Source organism: Homalodisca vitripennis, chromosome 5, assembly GCF_021130785.1.
Source record: "Homalodisca vitripennis isolate AUS2020 chromosome 5, UT_GWSS_2.1, whole genome shotgun sequence".
NCBI classification, from domain to species: Eukaryota; Metazoa; Arthropoda; class Insecta; order Hemiptera; family Cicadellidae; genus Homalodisca; species Homalodisca vitripennis.
The window spans coordinates 52,988,784-53,009,075 of NC_060211.1; the positions used below are offsets into that span (position 1 = coordinate 52,988,784).

At 31.2% G+C, this 20,292-nt stretch overlaps 1 protein-coding gene across 2 annotated transcripts; it reads right to left on the minus strand.

Annotated features, from left to right (window-relative positions):
- Nucleotides 1-1,011: 1,011 nt before the first annotated feature.
- Nucleotides 1,012-20,000, minus strand: LOC124362203 (facilitated trehalose transporter Tret1-like). Of its 2 annotated transcripts, none has more exons than XM_046816508.1 (7): nt 19,869-20,000; nt 18,072-18,207; nt 16,845-17,167; nt 11,766-12,107; nt 3,742-4,059; nt 3,346-3,464; nt 1,012-1,819 (listed from the first exon to the last, which is right to left on the minus strand). In XM_046816508.1, the coding sequence occupies exons 1-6, from the start codon at nt 19,914-19,916 to the stop codon at nt 3,378-3,380; spliced, it is 1,254 nt and encodes a 417-aa protein (XP_046672464.1). In that variant the 5' UTR covers nt 19,917-20,000; the 3' UTR covers nt 1,012-1,819; nt 3,346-3,377. The 2 variants fall into 2 exon arrangements, with proteins under 2 accessions (XP_046672464.1, XP_046672462.1); XM_046816506.1 differs by having other exon boundaries at nt 3,346-3,550.
- Nucleotides 20,001-20,292: the final 292 nt, after the last annotated feature.

A 20,292-nucleotide genomic window follows, 5' to 3' on the forward strand; every position in this document is an offset into this window, starting at 1 on the left:
TACTGTTTATTGCAATCCAGGGAATAAAACGTGAATTTTGTTTACATATTTCGTTATGTTGTTCATAAAAATTGTGAGCAATAAAGGTCCATGGTTCGAGTATTGATAGTACCCTGGTTTCACGATAAATCCTTTGGAGGGGAATGATTACAAATAAACCTTTTGTACTTTTACATACAGGAACGAGCTAAACAAACTTAAGGAATCATCAATAGAATCAAGGTATTTCTTTTTAAACTGATTAACTGTGTGAAATATTTTAATGGTGACTTTATCAAAGGTCTTTTCAAAATCGAATTACTAGCATCATTTAAGACATGCTTAATTTTCAACAAAATCTATTTATTTGTATATATGACATAAACTTTAGTAATTTTAGTATCAATACAGTTTTATAAAATATGGTCCTAACGAACTTATTTTCATATCAATTTTCAAATTCTTATCTAATAAAGACAGTATTCAAGAAATTATCATTTATTGATCGGTTTTGGAAAAGCCCGTGCTGAAATTATGAAGTAACTTTTTACAACGACCTTACAATTATTTTGCACGTCAAGAGTGATGTTAACTTAAACGAGTAAATCTTCGATGCAAACTAAAATGTATGTACGGGTGTTCACCCGAAAATACAAAGGTTAAATAGATATATTAAATAGTTTTTATTCCAGATTAATTGTGAGCTAACGTAGTGATCGAACTATGCACGTTGCTAAGAAACATTGTGTGTGTGTGTGTGTGTGTGTTTTACAGAGTTTACAAAAACCTTTATTGTGTATTTATTAAGGGTGTAAATTGAGTCCTGATAGGCCTGGATAAATTCCAAACAGATTGATATATCGATGTACAATCTTTACCATACTTATTAAAACACTGTTGTGGATTTTATTGAGGATAAAAACATGTTCCCCTTTTTTAATGGGGAGGGGGTAGAAAGGAATAAGTTTAAAATTAAAAATTTCAATCCCTATTTGGGACATTAATTTTAAAGGACTATGAACAGAAACACAATGGCGCAAAGTATATTTTATTTTTGCTCGTTTGCTATTTTCTGTCTTTATGAATTTTGCTTTTTTCGTTACGAGCTGCGAAACTGTTCAGTTACAGTATTCATATTTACTTCAATGTTTTATAACTTCATAATAACTCAAAACCGATTAGAATAATACATTATAATTTTGTTACATATTTTGTCTTATAACTACTATGGATTTGGTGATACAAATTCTATCAACATTTTCAGCTGTACAAAAAGGTGTTATTGGTTTCAAATTTCACAAAAATTGACAACACAGAACTTTAAAATCGTAAATAAATTTCGGGATAAATATCAACTTCTGGTCAACCCTTTACATAGTATGATTTACTTATCATGACCCTTTATCCATTTAGACACATTATCCTGAATGTTTATACTCTCAGTAAATTATTGCATTAATTTAGGCACAAATCAAGGTATCATTCATGAAAGGGTACCTACTGCAGTAACAAATAGTTTATGATGTATACATTTTTAACTAAACTGTATATACATACAGACTGACGCCCATTTTCACACGAAAGATATGTCATGGCTGATAGTAAATTTATAGAAAACATGTTTAAGACCGTTAGGAATACTATGTTCTAACAAAACATGTAAATTAATGTACTTAATACAGTCTCTTATCTCATGTAAAATTTACAATCACTTGTTGAGATGTTTTATAAATATAAGACGCCTTTCCAGATAACCTACATACTAATGTTTATTTTATTTAGTTCTCCTTGGAGGCAGTATCCGTGTTGGTCTTGCTGCTTACATCAGATTCTGTTGTTCCTGGAAATTAAAAGTGAATTATTAAGCAACTCCTAACTGTTATTTGTCAAAATAAGAAATATGACTTTTTCTTAATATGCCCTTATTTTCTGCATAATCAGATTATTACAAACCAGCCAATCTAATATATTTTATTCCAATTCATATATGACAATATTATGACATTTTTGTTTCACCGTTTGGTACTCATCTATAACCATTTTTTGGTGAAAATATCAAACTTTATATGATAAGTAAATCATTTTTGCCGGATACCTACATTTCTATAACATTCTATAAGTTGTTATTTATTTAAATTATTTGATTCATCTTGTTGTTAAGTTATTTATCGGTGCTTCGGTGGTGTTGTCAACTTTGTCAACTTTAAAATGCTCTTTTTTTGTGTATAGTTGATATTTAATGTAGTTGAGCTGTTGTTTTGGATTAAATTGTGTGTGTTTTTTTGTTTTAAAGTTATCCAATTATATTCATATATAATAATATTAATGTCACAGTGTAATTGGCTTCGGCTGTATTATAACATTATAAAATATATAATAAAAATATATATATATAAATAAACAAGCTCACAACAACGACAATGTGTAGTTATTTTTTGACAACATTTATTTTTTTCTATAAAAATGTATTGGATGAAATAGGGGGTGAACTTAAGAGATGACACAATTTAAGTAATTAAATATAATATCTCGTTTTTGAGAGCCAGTTTTTAACCAAAACTGTAACTAAAACACGTTCGTTTTTGTATATGTGGAATGGAAGTGTAACGTGGTTGTCTCCTTAATCCTTAATAACCTAACGACCAATATGATAAACAGTACACAATCAGGTTTCTATATCACAGGCTGCCACCTTTTGGATAATTACACGCTACCTTGCTTATTGAGATTATGTTCCTCCTTATTCAAGAGTTATCTTACTATCTTTGTGTACTATCATAGAGTTTGGATAATAGTTATGACTCAAAACGTGTCGAATACATTAGGCATATTAACGTTAGGATGAGAATTCAATTGAAAAACGAAAAATGTAATAGCATTCGACAAAAAGAAAGTACATTAAAATTATCGATTCCGAACTGTATTTGTAGGTGCATTTCGTACAAAGAAGCATTTTTGTGTAAAGAACAAAGTATATAAAAAAGGTTTTAATTAATATTCACCTGAATTATTACAACAAAACCTTTAAAGCTGAGACTGAATACTACAAATAATATTTGTTCATAAAAACGTTTATACTTTTGTGATGATAGATTATTTAAATAAAATCCTCATGAGGAAGTACACCTGTGGAAATCTATTATTTTTAATTTTCTAAATGTTGGTTGCATAAAGTACCATAAAGTACTCGATTCAATGCCAGTAGTTTTAAAATTATAAACTAAAACTTGGTACCTATACTTTAATGTTTGAAAGCATAGTGAGCTTTATCGATTTTAATTAACATTATCGATAATCCAATCAAGCACCTGTCATAAATATATATCCTTAAATCTCTTATATTATACTTTTTGAGTTTTTATATACCTCTGAAGTAATCTTCTATTTCCAACAGCGTTTTACCACGAGTCTCCGGAAGGAAAAGGAATAGAAGCAGCGTGCCAGCCGATCCTGAGACAGCGAAGAACAGAAACAGTTGAAGAGAACTGAAATTGCGTTCCAAACGTGTGTAGAGATTGACAGTAAGGAAACTTAAAAAATATCCAAAACTTGTCACTATTCCATTAGCGGCCTGTAACAAAAATTCGTTCATCATTTCTATGAGTTAATCAAGCGCGAGGTTAGTTAGCCAATTAACAATAACTCTGTGACACTTACTAGGAAAGTAATTCCCTACCATAGAGAACGGTGCTATTTACTGAACAACATTTTAATCTATGTTCCACAAGTAATTTCTGTGAATATTTGAGGGGTGTCACTTACCCCTCGTACTGATGTGGGGAACAACTCCCCCAACACGGCCCAGTATATGGAGGAATACCCTGTGGTGCTTGTGAGGACATACAGGAGGACCAGGAAACCGACGAGCCAAGGGGGAAAAGTCAGCAAAGACGACACGGACAGTGCCAGCATCAACAGGGATACCACCATGACCACGCTGGAGAACAAGGCTGGGGGCCTCATACCCCACCTACTGCAGCCCCAAGTCGTCAGGAATGTGGAGGCCAAACGCATGGAGGATATGGCCAATGCTACGTAATATGCTTCACCTCCTAAACCGGCTTTTTGTGTAAAGTTTACCTGAAAAAGATGTCAAATATGATTTTTAACAGATTACAACTTAAATATAAGTTAAAATATATAAAAATATAAGAAAGTGTTTATAATAAATTTATAAACTTGTACTTTGCCTGAATAATGGGTTGTTCCCTTTGGAACGACAGAATGATTAGCAGTTAACATTATAACATTTAATAAAGATTAGGTATATTGTGTTAAATAATAACTTATGTCTATTAATTAATGAATTTGTAATTACACTGAAATACACAAATTATTAAATATTTGTTCATATAAGATAGTATTTTATTTATATACGTCTGATTTTAAGCCGATAAAGGGCGAAATAAATATCCACTGCATCAGGAAAGATGTTTAGCAGTTAGCTTGATCAAATTATTAGTATTTTTTTATTTATATTATGTTATTAAATACCATATTATATCTTTATTCATGAATATGTTATGTTACATAATTGTATTTTTATTTATTAAATGTTTATCGTTTATCGTAATAAAGGGCATTTTTAAGCAGATTAAGGACGAAAAATGTCTCTGCTATAACAGGCAGGTCGAATGTTTAGCAGCCAACATTATCAAACTTATGAAAGGTTAGGTATTACAGTGTTATTGAATAACATGTAACTGGTAATTAAAGACAGCTTGTAATTTGTAATTACATTTAAAATACAAATTATTACATATAAAATTTGTTCATATTTGATAGTATTTTTTTAATACACGTCTAATTTGAAGCCGATAAAGGGCGATATAAATATCCATTGTATCAGGAACGTATGATGTTTAGCAGTAAGGTTGATAAAATGTATATAATGTTTGAAATTATATCTTTATTCATGAATAAGTTATGTTATTAAAATATTTTTTAATTCGCTCAATATTACGTTTTACCCCAAATTACTAAGTATAATTATAATAAAGTGCATTTTAAACAGATTAAGGACGAAAAATGTCTCTGATATATCAGGAAGTTAGAATGTTTAGCAGTTAACATTATCAAACTTATGAACATTCAGGTATTACATTGTTTATAATAACATGTTACTATTATTATTAAAGACACCTTGTAATTTTTATTACATTGATAAATACAAATTATTAAATATTTGTTCATATTGGATAGTATTTTTTTAATATACGTCTGATTTTAAGCCGATAAAGGGCGAAATAGAAACCAGTGTATCAGGAAGTTAGAATGTTTAACAGTCAACGTTATCAAACTTATGAAAAATTAGGTATTACAGTGTTATAGAACAACACTCGCCTTCGGCTCGCTGGAGGCGGCCTCCAGGCCCCCAAAGTGAGTGCTTAAAATTCGGGGATAGGAGTGATTTGGTTATAGGTTAAATTCGGACATGAGGTTTCAAGTTACGCTTTCCCTACTGTGTCCTTTCTCGTGGGTTGTAATGCTTCGCTAACGCTCAGCCAAATTATGTGAGATATATAAAAATAATCAATGTATTTCGTCGAAAAGTTAAGTGACGTCATAGCAAATTTATGAGACAAAAGAATTGGGTTTATAACTAAAATCCGAGATTAGGTTTGGCAGGAAATATAAATTAGAGTGTTTACTTTTAACCAAAATTTTGAGTTAGAGGGCGTTTTGTGGCTTAACCGCTGGAGATACAAGAAAAAGTCACTGAACCTTTCCTGTCGGAAATTTAATTTTGTGTTTCGATTCTGTCCTCAGATTTGAGCTACGAGCTCTAGTTTAGGTGTTACAGAGCGTTGTAGAAAAGTCTGCACCGGTCAACTATTGTAAATTGCTTAGTGTAAATATAATAAAAAAACCTACCATAAGTCAGTATTTTTAAGTTTTTTAGGGGGTTTAATTTGCTCGGAGTTTATATAGTCATGCCAGGAAATTCCCAGGGGGGGGTTAATGTTACCGGCAGTTAGGACATAAGGGGGTTTAATTTACTCAGGAGGTTATCTGGTCATACCAGAAAATTCCAGGAGGGGTTAATGTTACCTAGGGTTAAGACATCAGGGGGTTTAATTTACTCAGGAGGTTATCTGGTCATACTGGGAAATTCCAGAGGGGGGTTTATTGTAACTGGGTGATAACACACACGTGGTTCTCTTTTAGAGGTTGTTGTGTGTGTTAAAATAAATAAATTCTCTCTGTCACTATCTACTATTGACGTTTCGCTAACGCTCAGCCAATTCCCTAGGGGGGTTGTAATCACTCGGTAACGTAGTAATAATTGTTCAATCCGGAACCAGAATGAATTGAACAAATCACAGTAGCAAAAAATTTAAAACAACCAAAATGTGGATTTTTTTAAAACACGATAAATATTTTACCGTTGAAAGCGATTTACAGGCTTACTAAAGGATATAAGACGAAAGACTACCGGACCTTTTTTATAGATCTCATAGTTTTCTAGTTACTGAATGATAAAGATTTAAACTCCAATCTTCGGCTGATATCGACTCCAGAAACAAGATTTTCACGTATTAATCACAAAATAATTGCATTTAAACGCGTTTTGCGGTCGAACCATTGTAGATAGGTCAAAAAGTCACTGGACCTTTTTTTGTAGATCACCTCATTTGCTAAATGAAACTTTCGTTTCATTTTGATTTCCGACCAATGGTTTTGCCGCTATCGACACAAAAAACAAAATTTTCACGTAAAAATTACAAATAAATTGCACATAATCACGTTTTTTCGGCCAAACCAATGGACATAGGGCAAAAAGTCACTGGACCTTTTCTGTGGATCGCACCATTTGCTAATTTGATTGGTCAATCAGATTCGAGCTACGACCTACCGTTCGGCCGCTATCGGGTTCGAAACATTATTTTTAGCGAAAAAATCTCTGGAATGTCAAATATTCGAGCATTTTTTCGCTTAAACCATGGAAGATAGAGCAAAAAGTCACTGGACCTTTTTTGTAGTTCACTTCATTCCTGACTAACGATTTTTCGTCAGATCTCAGCTAGCTCCATCGGTTCGCCCGCTATCGGGCTTACAAAAAAAAACCTGCAAGGGTAAAAAATGCGCTTTTTTGTGAATTTTTTGAGATGTTTAAAATTTAAAAAATCCGGGTTTTCAGAATTTTTCCTGTTGGTTATACGGCAAAAGGTACCTGCGTGCCAAATTTCAAGTTTCTAGCACTTCTATAAGTAGGTTAGAATTTGTATACATTATCAGTGAGTGACTGGTTTCATATGCGGCTGTACAGTATATTAGATTTAACTTTCGTTTCATTTTGATTTCCGACCAATGGTTTTGCCGCTATCGACACAAAAAACAAAATTTTCACGTAAAAATTACAAATAAATTGCACATAATCACGTTTTTTTCGGCCAAACCAATGGAGATAGGGCAAAAAGTCACTGGACCTTTTCTGTGGATCGCACCATTTGCTAATTTGATTGGTCAATCAGATTTGAGCTACGACCTACCGTTCGGCCGCTATCGGGTTCGAAACATTATTTTTAGCGAAAAAATCTCTGGAATGTCAAATATTCGAGCATTTTTTCGCTTAACCATGGAAGATAGAGCAAAAAGTCACTGGACCTTTTTTGTAGTTCACTTCATTCCTGACTAACGATTTTTCGTCAGATCTCAGCTAGCTCCATCGGTTCGCCCGCTATCGGGCTTACAAAAAAAAACCTGCAAGGGTAAAAAATGCGCTTTTTGTGAATTTTTTTGAGATGTTTAAAATTTAAAAAATCCGGGTTTTCAGAATTTTCCTGTTGGTTATACGGCAAAAGGTACCTGCGTGCCAAATTTCAAGTTTCTAGCACTTCTATAAGTAGGTTAGAATTTGTATACATTATCAGTGAGTGACTGGTTTCATATGCGGCTGTACAGTATATTAGATTTAACTATTATTTAAAGACAGCTTGTTATTTGTAATTACATTTAAATATACAAATTATCACATAATGAACATATTATATAGTATTCTTTTAATATATGTCCGAGTTCAAGCCGATAAAGGTCAAAATAAATATCCACTGTATCAGGAACGTATGATTTTTAGCAATTCCCTTTGATACAATTTATAGCATTTTTAATATTAATATTTTATTTACTAACATATTAAATGTTTATTCTTAAATAAGTATTATTCTTAAATTTATTACATTTTATTTTCCCAAGATTACGTTTTAGCCCAAATTATAGAGTATAATTGTTATAAAAAGCATTTTTAAACAAGTTAAAGACGAAAAATGTCTCTGGTGTATCAGAAAGGTAGAATATTTAGCAGTTTACATTATAAAATTTAATGAAAAGTAGGTATACTGTGTTTTTACTAATAATATATGCCTGTTAGACATTCATAATATATATTTACAAAATGCAGCAATGAATTTGTATTACATTGAAAAATCTGGAAGTTATGATGTTTAGCAGTTAGCTTGAACAAATTAATTACATGTTTAATATTACATATATATATATATATATATATATATATATATATATATATATTCTTTTAATAAAATATGTCTGATTTCAACCCGATAAGGGTCAAAATAAATATCCAATGTATAAGGAAGTATGATTTTTAGCAGTTCTCTTTGATCAAATTTATAGCATATTACTATGTTCATTTTCATATTAGGCCTTCTATGTTATTTAATAATATATTATATCTATATTCTTGGATAAGTTATGTTAATTAATTATTTTATAATCCCCTCAATATTACGTTTTAGCCCAAATTACAGAGTATAGTTGTAATAAAGGCCATTTTAAGCAGTTTTTAACTATTAATTAAAGACAGCTTGTTTGTTATTTGTAATTACATTACAATTTACAAAATATTACATTTTTGATCATAGTATTAGTACTTTTTTAATAGGTGTCTGATTTCACACCGATAAAGGGTGAAATAAATATCCACTGTATCAGGAAAGTATGATGTTTACCAGTTGGCTTGATCAATTTAATAACATGTTTGATATTACTTTTTTATTTAATAACATGGTATATCTTTATTCTTGAATAAGTTATGTTGTTAAATTGTTATTAATCTACTCCATGCCCAAATGACAAAGTATACTTGTAATAAAGTGCATTTTTAAGCAGATACGGACTAAAAATCTCTCTGCTGTATCAGGAAGGTAGAATATTTAGCAGTTCACCTTATCAAATTTAACGAAGATTAGGTATATTTTCTCAAATAATAACGTATGCATATTAATTAGACAGTTTGAATTTGCGATTACATTGAAATATCCAAATTATTAGCTACATATTTTTTATATTAGATAAGATATTAAGTATAATTATATTAAGGTATTTTTAAGCCGATAAAGGGCGAAATAAATATACACTGTATCAGGAAGGTATAATGTTTAGCAGTTAGCTTGATCAAATTATTAACATGTTAGTTTAATATTATTATATTATTTAATAACATGTTATATTATCTTTATTCATAAATGTTATGTCATTAAGTTGTTTTTGTATTTACTCATAGTTAAGGTTCAGTTCAAATTGCAAAGTAAAATTTGTAATAAAGTGCATTTTTAAACAGATTAAGGACGAAATATATCTCTGTTTTACCAGGAAGTTAGAATGTTGAGCAGATAACATTATCAAACTTATGAAAAATTAGGTATTACAGTGTTATAGGATAACATTTAACAATTATCTAAAGACCGCTTGTAATTTGTAAATACGTTTAAATATACAAATTATTACATTTATACGAACATATTAAATAGTATTATTTTAATACATATAGATTTCAAGCCGATAACGGTCAAAATAAATATCAACTGTATCAGGAAGGTATGATGTTTAGCAGTTCGCCTGTTCAAATTTATAGCATTTTTCATATTCCTATGTTATTTATTAACATATTGTATCTTTATTCATAGGTATGTTATGTTACAAAATTGTATTTTTATTTAAAAAATGTTACGATTTTGCACAAATCACAAACTATAATCGTAATAAAGGGCATTTTAAGCAGCTTAAGGACGAAAAATATATCTGCTGTATCAGGAAGGTAGAATGTTTAGCAGTCAAGGACATCAAGCTTATAAAAAATTATCAATTATAGAGTATGATAATAAAATGTAACTATTAATAAAAGACAGCAAAATTTACAAATTACCACATTTTTGATCATAGTAATAGTATTTTTTTAATTTATGTCTGATTTTGAGCGGATAAAGGGCGACATAAATATCCACTGTATCAGGAAGTCATGATGTTTAGCAGTTAGCTTGATCAAATTAATTACATGTTTAAAATATTTATGTGTTCTTAAATAACATATCATATCTTAACTCATGAAAATGTTATGTTACAAAATTGTATTTTTATTTATTAAATGTTGAGTTTCAGCACAAATTACAAAGTATAATCGTAATTACGTGCATTTTTTGCCACCGTATGAGGAAGGTTTAATTTTTAGCAGTTTAGAGCATTTTTATTCATGAATAGGTTTTTTCATAAAATTTTATATTAATTTATTACATGTTACGATTTAGCCCAAACTACAGAGTATACCCATAATACAGGGCATTGTTAAGCAGTTTATGGACGAATAATATCTCTGCTGTGTCAGTAAAAGTTAGAATGTTCAGCAGTTATCATTATCAAATTGATGAAAGAGTAGGTATACTGTGTTATATAGTAACGTATTTCTATCAATTAAATACAGCTTTTGATTTGTAACTGTACTGAATTATACAAATTTGTTCATATTGGATAGTTTTTTTACTAATATGTCAGATTCCAAGCCGATTAAGGGTGAAATAAATAACTACCGTATCAGGAAGGTATTATGATTAGTCGTTAGCTTGATCAACTTAATGGTAAGATTAATATCATAATGTTATTTAATAACATATTGTATTAAACACACACACGAGCGCGCGTATTTGTGTAGTATGTATATATGTATGTATTTATGTATATATTTATTTATATTACTCCTAATTCGTTATTTATAATACTTCATCCTTAAACTATATGATTGCAATATTATATCAGTCTACATTGTAGGAACTTATGTGCATGTGGCATGATCCAAGAACAGGTAGTAAAGCAAAATATCATTCAGTCCCGCTAAATATATCATCCTCTTATTATAAAATGTGTTTTTATAGTTTAATTTGCGTTGGTGTCATCAAAGTATTCTACACGAAATTACCGGTGAAGTTGTACCATTTTTATAATAACGTCTTACTTCTCATAGTAATGTCCTGATAACCTACTCACATATTAATTCTCTTACTAAACTTATCGTGTCTAATCAGTACTGAATGTAACTGATTAAACTAATTTTAGTTGTCAAATCTCAAATTAAAGAAAGTACCAGCAGAAAAATACTATATTCGTATTAAGAGAGCACAATTTCCATTGTTAAGTAAAATTATTTGCTTAGTAGTTTTTAAAATATATTTGAACACAATAGTATATTAATAAATTAATATAATCGATAAGTATTTGTTTTTATAACGTAATTAGAATCAAGATATTTGGATAGCACAATGTTCGTTGTTACATTGAAGTAAGTTCAAAGGTCAATAAAATAAAATAAAAGAGAACGACAAATCTGTAAAAAATTATGCTAGTTTTGTGTCTGGAAACCAATTAGGAATATTTACTCCAATTTACTCAGTTAATGTGCTACGTCATTAACTATAATTTAAGGATTAGTTATAATATCGTATGTACGTATATATGTATGTACTCGTACATATGACTGAGAACATAAAGTAAATTACCGCATAATTTATGACGACGGTCACTCCGGAAAGCTGTGAAACGATTGAGAAAGAGAACATGAACATCAGTGGTTTGTAGGCCTGAGGCTGCCGCAGGTTGTGGAAGGTGGAGAGCCAGGATGTTGTCTGCTGCTTGTCGCTCGCTCTGCTGCTGAAGCTGTCCAGCTCCTCCTTGACCTGCTCGGGGGCTGAGGCTCCTCGCAGTTTCTGCAGAGCCTGCAGCGCTTCCTCAGCACGGCCTTTACTTTGCAGCCACAAGGGGCTCTCTGGCAGAAGCGGTGTCAGCAAAATCGGTAATATTGTCAAGCCCAATCCGAGGTATGAAACTTCGGTCCAGGAGTCCTTGAAATTTAAGAATAGTTTTTAAAGGGTACTTCAAAACATGTGAAATGGGTATCTGTATACACATAGAAATTATCATGTCATTAAAACTCAGTGATACACATAGTTGAGTAGCCTAGTTACATACACGGTCACGTGCATCTTTTTTAATATTATAGAATAGAATAGAATAGAATTTATTTTTGAAAATATTACAATAACACATTAATACATTGGTATACACAATGTATTACATCAATAAAGTAACCTAAACAACCAAATGTATACACAATGTACAAACCTAATGAGCAAACTTAAATAAAAAATGTAACATTCTTGTAAATAAAATTAAAACAAAAACACTCTTAAATTAAAAGAAAATATTTTCAAAAATAACTAGGGCCTCTAGAGGCAAGTGCCTGTGGAGAGGTTCCTTTTATTACAAAAATATTTTTAGCTCAAAGAAAATTTCAATAAAACTTTGATTTTTTTATAAGCTCCTAAAAAAAATTGATTAAAAGTGTGCTGCTGCAGTTACAAAGCAAATAAAAATCCACTTAAATAAATTCAAACTAAAATTTACTGTTACTTTCTTTAATTAACTAGGAATCTATGCAGAGAAGAAAATCTAATTTATCAAAACCCAACAACCACTTCTTTAATGTTTTTGAAAAATAACTTTATATCTCACAACTAATAATTGAAGAAATTATACTAAACATTTTAGGTCCCAAAAAACAATAACTATTTGAAAAAAATGCTAAGTTAGGCTTTGGAACTGGTATTGGTTCTTGCTTTCTTAATTTGTTTTTGTAATTATTTTTTAATTCTGGTAAATTGCCACTTATGACATAAAAATATTTTTAAAACTTTATAAACAAACATCATATTTTAAGGGGAAGAATATTTAAATCAACAAAAAGAGGAAAAGATTTTCTCCATTCTTCGTTTTTCGTTTAATCAACCTTATGAATTTCTTTTGTTGAGTTAGAAGTGGCTTTAGATTTGTTTCATAGGCTCCACCCCAACAAAATATTCCGTAGTCAAGCCTACTATTGACCAAAGAGAAGTACAGCATTCTTAACACTTCTTCCAGTGCAAATGTATTGTAAAAAATAAAAAAATCTTAAAATATTGTTTAGTTTGCGTTTTTAAAATTTCAATATGTGTCCTTCCAGTTGATTTCTCTATCTAGCATACTCCTAATATTTTAAATTTTCGCACTGGGATACTACAGCACAGTTCTGTTGGCACTGAATGTTATTACACAAACAATTGACACATCGATACAAAATTGAATTACTAAAAATTTGCTGATCTGTTTTTAAACCTAAAATTGATGTACTTAGTTTTCTCTGGGCTTAAAACATGTTATTTTTTGAAAACCACCACTGCAGTGCTTTAAGGTCTGAATTCATCTCTTGCTCTATATCATCCCCCAATTATTTTTTACATACGATAAAGCTGTATCGTCTGCAAAAAGATGTAATATTTTCCATTTAAATTGAATCACAAAGATCATTTAATGTAGATTATAAAAAGTACTGGGCCTAAAACTGACCCTTGAGGTACCCACATTGTAATAAACCCGAAGTCACTAAAAGAATTATTAATTTTGACATATTGTTTTCTCTTTGTTAAATAGCTAACAAACCAAGAATAAATATTCCCCCGAATACCACATCCGTATAACTTTTGTAAAGAAATTGTGTGATCTACAGTATCAATCGCTTTTTTAATATCTAAAAAATAAACCACTAACTTTCTGCCCTGAATTTATTCCTGTATACACATTATCTATGAAGCTTTTTAATGCTGCTTCAGTATTTAAAATCTTTCCCTAAAACCAAATTGATTGTTGCTGAAAAAAAATTAGTTTTTTTCTAGAAATTTAATTAGCTTTTTCTTCATTAACTTTTCAAACACTTTAGCAAAGGTAGAAAGTAAAGAGATTGGTCTGTAGTTATTACAGTCGGTAATTAGGCCACTCTTATGTAAAGGAATCACTACAGCTGTTTTTAAAATTTCTGGAAAAATACCTTTTTCAAAACTTAAATTTACTAAATACAATAAAACGTTTACTAATTTTGGGTATATTAAATTAATTAAAAAAGAATTGAATGTTATCTATTCCTGGTGAAGTACTGTTTTTTAAATCTTTTATTACTGCACTTAAATCTTCAACAAAGACCATGCCCATAAACATAGAGTTGAAAGAGTATTTTGTTTCAAAACAATTTCTATAGCATAAAGAGTCGAAATTGCAGGTTTGACTCTCTGTATATTTAATTGATTTACTATAGATAGATTTTTATTATGTTATATAATAACATATTATATGTATATTCTTGAATATGTTATGTAACATATTTGTATTTCATTTTACTAAATGAACACGTCTGAAAGCTGGTCATTTAAAATATATACAGCTCTATAAACAGAGCCAAAGACGAGTAATAGGTATCAGTAATAACAAATACTAGCAATTACAAGTGGCTTCGCAACACATTTCGTAGGCTATGCATGTGTACAACTAGCACTCCTTGTTCGAATGAATTATATTGTCGACTACAGTGTTGAGTTTGCTTTAATGCCACGACCAAGAAAATCCGTCAAATAGTGAATAGTTTTCGTGGGGTTTCACAGCACAGCATCTAAAGACATATTCGTGTCACTGAGCCTAAAATTCAACCGTCTAATTAGGTCGATTCTCATCTAATGTCATAGTACCTAATCTCACAGCACCTAAAGAAATTTTCGAGAGTCGCGTGGTTCCTACAGAATCTTGCCGGAGTATTATAGTACCTAATATCACAGCACCTAAAAGCCAGGTGTGGGACTCGTTGTAGGGGTAGGCCGCCATCACTGTTAGTGGTCAGTGGGCAACCATACGTCGCATGATCGCAAGATTAGGGAGAAGCTCTTTTAATTGGTTATTGACACGTGGTTAATGATTTTCGCGCTTGCTGGTAGAATAAAGGCGATCAAAGCTGCATATTACTGAAATTTCAATGAGATACATTAATATAACTGGTTGAAAAGCTCAATGTCGAAGTATATATTTATGAATTGTTAAGTTATTTTAAATATATGTTGGCACGAAAATTAAACTAGGAACCTTGGAGTAATCCAAATTTTAGTTTACGAAATCCAAATACGTGGAAAAATGTGTGACAATTTTGTAAGAAATATCCCAAAAATCACATTTCAAGCAGTGTGACTATTTAAAGATGTTTCTTACATGTAAAGTAAATGAATTCAGTCATCTCAATACAAGCTTTACGGGTTACCCTCCAAGACGTCTCATGAATAATATTACAGTTTGTGTTTATTTGAATGATCCAAATCTAGCCGGGTCCTGGCGACCTCTCTCACACGCTAACAACTCACTTAAACGTATACCACATAAACATTACCCTTAAATTACATCGGAAACAATTTTTACTATTGAGTCGTATTTACAAATGTATTAGAGCAAAATCAACTGTTGTGTTTTTATGGATTACGATAGCCAAAAATATAAAGAAACAACACAGATTTCTGTTTAAAATTTAAGCTTTAACCAGTTTAACTCCTCAATATTAAAAAAATAATGACAGTAAACAACATCTTATTCAGCAGTTTTTATGTCTGTTGAAGAACAACATACTAAAAATTGAGAGTTCAAAATTAATAAATAATGGCGTAGGTAATTGTTTTGTAAACTCTTACGAAATCAGTATTAGCTATTATTTAAGAATTAAACATATTGTACAAAACCCATATGAACTGGATGCGAATACTGATTTGGAATTATTCTCACTAGAATTGTATTTATCAAGTGTTAATGCCGTAATATTTATTAGTGACTGAGGGACTTGTGAGTGATGGTGCAGGAGAGGTACAGTCACAAGACTGGATTCTAGACGTGCTGCGATCGCCCCGGCCCACCACTCTATCGTGACCGTGCTATGGCTAAATAAAATGTACCAAGCTATCCCGTGTGTTAAAAACAAACATAAGATAAAGTATTGGCAGTTTTGTTTTGACACAAACCACGATAGCAAGATGATACAATTAGGCGTGTATGCTTCTGTGTAATGGAATATTTAATTAAAGAAAAGTTAGAAGTTGCTATATACCTCTGTGTAATATTATTTAATACTTTTTGATGAACGAAAAGAACAAATACGCTGATGGAGACTCGCGAAACTTCCAACAACAAAAATGCCTTAGAATTAGCATACTTCTCTGGACAAAACATATTCGTTTCACTTAATTCGTTTCATATCTAATACGTCTTGTACAACTAGATAACAGTGTAACAGGTGTATATTTTTGGTAAGTATTGAGATTCCGATCTAAAGAATTAAAAACGTATATTCTAAAAAAATAAGAAGATAACAATTAATTTTGACAACAATCAATTTCACAATTGACTGCGCAGACTCCTTACGGCGCAGAGGGTGGAGTCAGAATTAGATCGAGGGATCAGAACGCGATACCATCGAGTGCCGGTATACAGTCATGTCATTACAGCCCCATAACTACAACGTGCATAAAACTGAATTGTTGGGCCATAAACAAATACTCATAAACAATATATGGTTTCTACTCTTATTATTTTATCTCTAGACTTTAAAATTCAGGGTCATATGTGTGAGCCCCCCTAATCCGTACCAACCCCTTAATGTGGCCAAATGCACACACCCAACCCCATACGTATATAACTACAAGAACACACACACACATTAAATATATATATATGAAAATACCAACCTGATAAAAACACGCCCAAAGATAGATGAGGAAGGTTCCGAGTGCCTTCAGAGTTGGGTTGAAGTTGACTAGGATTGTCCGGAGGGAGACAGTACCGATCTCTGCCGTATAAGAGACAGAGGCACAAGCCAAACCTATTCCCACTCCCGCTAAAACCCTGCCAAAGTATGTAGCCAGCAATGAGAGATGAAAGACTGAAAGCAACAGCCAGCTGATAGCGAACGTCAAGTTCATCAGCATCAGTCCCCAGCGGCGGCCGACCCGGTCGATCATCGGCCCTGCCAGCAGGGATGATATCAGGGCGGATATGTAGGAAATGCTTGCTATAACAGAACACATTTCAAGTTTAGCATAGTTAATTGCTTTCAACTTCTATAAAATATTGTAACAGTTTAAGAATAAGGTTTCAGTTGCAATGAAAGTTTTTGAATTCGTGTAACTTAAACATCATACGTTCAGATACAATTTTTAATGTTTTTATTTTCAGTCGATAAATTATAAAATTTCCTGCAGAATCATAAATATGTAGACACTAAAATAAACTTAACTTGCAGGAATGTCTGTAAGTGGTTATTAATTTTGCTACTCCTAGCTTTCTACATTTCTAAGAGATCATGTTTTAATATCGTGGCTTTACTAAGGTTATATTTGATTCTGAGTTAAAACGTTATTATAACCTTTATAAATAACTAAACAAGGAGTAAATACTTTTGAGATTTGTTGCATTCCTTTTCAACTTTGACCGTTATGACTCAAAAATCCACTGAGATAATTTACTCGCGTCTCAGGAAACAAATCTGATTTGACGTAGAAAAGAGTTGTCAACTGTTCTTCCCAAGCGAGCACAACAGAAAAGCCACCAATAGTGTGAGTAATACCTGTATAACCACGAACCAGCAGAACAAAGAAAAATACTCAGTGCAAGAAGGTGTCTGGTGAAGACAGAATATTTCAAATGCTGCCTAAACAAAACTGTATTACGATGTAGTTACTGAAATGTGTTGCCCACTAGTGTATTTAGCAATGATGGTATGAAGCAGAAGAGGTAGATTTATACATACATCTGTCTTCCAAAATACTGCTTTCAAACTTATAAGATAACAAAATACAAAGCAAGTTGCAAAGGCTTGATTTAGTTTGTTGCAGTGTCCGTTATGACACCTTTTTGGAGGGCCTATGCTACTTATATGTTCTAATTTTCATTTACTATTACATATCAACATATACCTATCCAGGAAGCTTCCTTAAAAGAAGTATGTAGTCCGGGGCCGGAACCCACAAGTGGCGGCACCACCACGGAAGGAAATCCCATAGCCATCCCTGTATTCAACATCCCCCAGTTGGCCAACAAGCTTGCTGCTACCTACAATAATGCATATCATATTAGTATTAATACTGGTTAAATTTGTCCAAATACTCACAATTAGAACAGTCTGTTATTTTAACCCATGGTTTTGTTACACACGTCATTCCTATGATAGTAAATTACTATCTCGGCGGCACCAGGAAAACGTGTAAAGTATTGTTTGAGCATTTTCTATAGTTAAGTGAAACAAAAAAACAGCAAAACTATGAATAAATAGTTTGAATAACACATATACGATGGTAAAAATTACAAAAACTGTGTTGACAAAAAACTCTTTAACGTTAGAAATGTATGATTCATGCTAAACTTTCGTGTAATATTACTGTGAAAAAGTCGTATGGAGCGAATTCTGAAACACTGGTCAAGCCATAGTGCTAGATTGTATGCTCTCCAAATTGGCACAAGTAACTTTTAAACATAAGGGGACATATATCTCTATGTATGCCAGAGTTCTGATGATGCCGCCTGTTAAAGGTAACATGATAAACGTTGATAAACGGACCAAGAAAGCAGTGAAGTTTTAAGTAGTGGGGTTTTATTTGAATTCAGGACGTACATTAAAGGTAAGGCAAATTTTAATGAACTTGGTGGTTTTACTCTTGAAGATCCTTATAAATTGTTCTGAAGCAATGTGGAAGTACCTTTCACGGTAGTAGAACATCCTTCTGATACCTACTTTTGGATTTCATGTTGGAAGAAAAAATTCTATTCTTCATGTGGTGTACTTACTTACCTTGTTGTACTTTCTAAAGTGTACTTATCCTCAACTAACTTTAAATAATCGCGGTGACGTTAGAGATAATTTAGAAAACATTTCAACACAGTAGGAACAAGATGTATGTTTTTATATTTACAGTATATTTTATAAATTTTTGGTTATGATTGGCTGTTTTTACAATGATTAAAATTAACAAAAACTTATAAAGCTTCTTTACTTGTACAGCCTACTATCTTAATTGTAAGAAAATCCTTATACACAAAATCGATCGTAATATAGCTTAACAATCAATAGATTTGGTTCCGAAAAATGTATTAAACACTTTCTACCTTATTATAGTACAAATATTAATACGAGTACACTCGTAACTACCATTCTGTGTTCTATAAGAAATTGTATATTTCACACATTTCGTTCTTTGTCGATGACATAAAACGTGAAATCAACGATATTTTCAAAATTATTTTTTTATAATATACTTTTTACCTTAGAATAATACTTAATACAGTATATTGATCAAAATCTCATATATATATATATATATTCATGTGTATATATATATATATATATACATATCATATATATATATATATATATATATATATATATATATATATCATTCATATATATATTCTCTTCCTGAAGCATGCAAAATTTTCTAGGTCTAGAATATTAATTTATTAATCGTATCCAAAAAATATATGTTCTGTTTTGTTTATTTCAAACAAATATTTATTAATGCTTTATTGATTGTAAAGTATTAAATCAGTCGTCTATGGTAAGTGGCTTAAATACAAAATTTTTAATTGTGGATGTAATTGATTAATAATTTCGTACCATTTAAGTAATGATACATTTTTTACTTCAATTGGTGACAGAAACGTTTTCTGTTATTTCCTAATCGAATATTAATATTTTAAATATGCATTAATAAATGTACCTGGGCTATTGTCGATCTTACGAGAAGAGTTTTTGCCGTTAGCACCATTTTTTTAAAGTTGTATATAACTGCCAACACACACCGTTACTGCTATACTCGATAGAGAATAATGAAGCCAAACGATTATGGTACTATCACTAACTACATTCTACTAAGTAAGAAAGAATTTAAATTCAAGGACGGTATAGTATATAATATTGTTTAAGTGATAATAGAATGATAAGAAAAATAATAATATGTAACCAAATAATATTGAACTAGGTAACAATACTTTGCGTTATTAATGAGTATTAAGGAAGTAATGGTGTATAAGGGCGTTGAGGTGTGAACCTCAAGTGGTTTGGGATGTCAAATTAAATAAACATATTTGATACACCATCGAGCGTAATCCAAACGAACATGTCTAATGAGGTACACAGTTGAA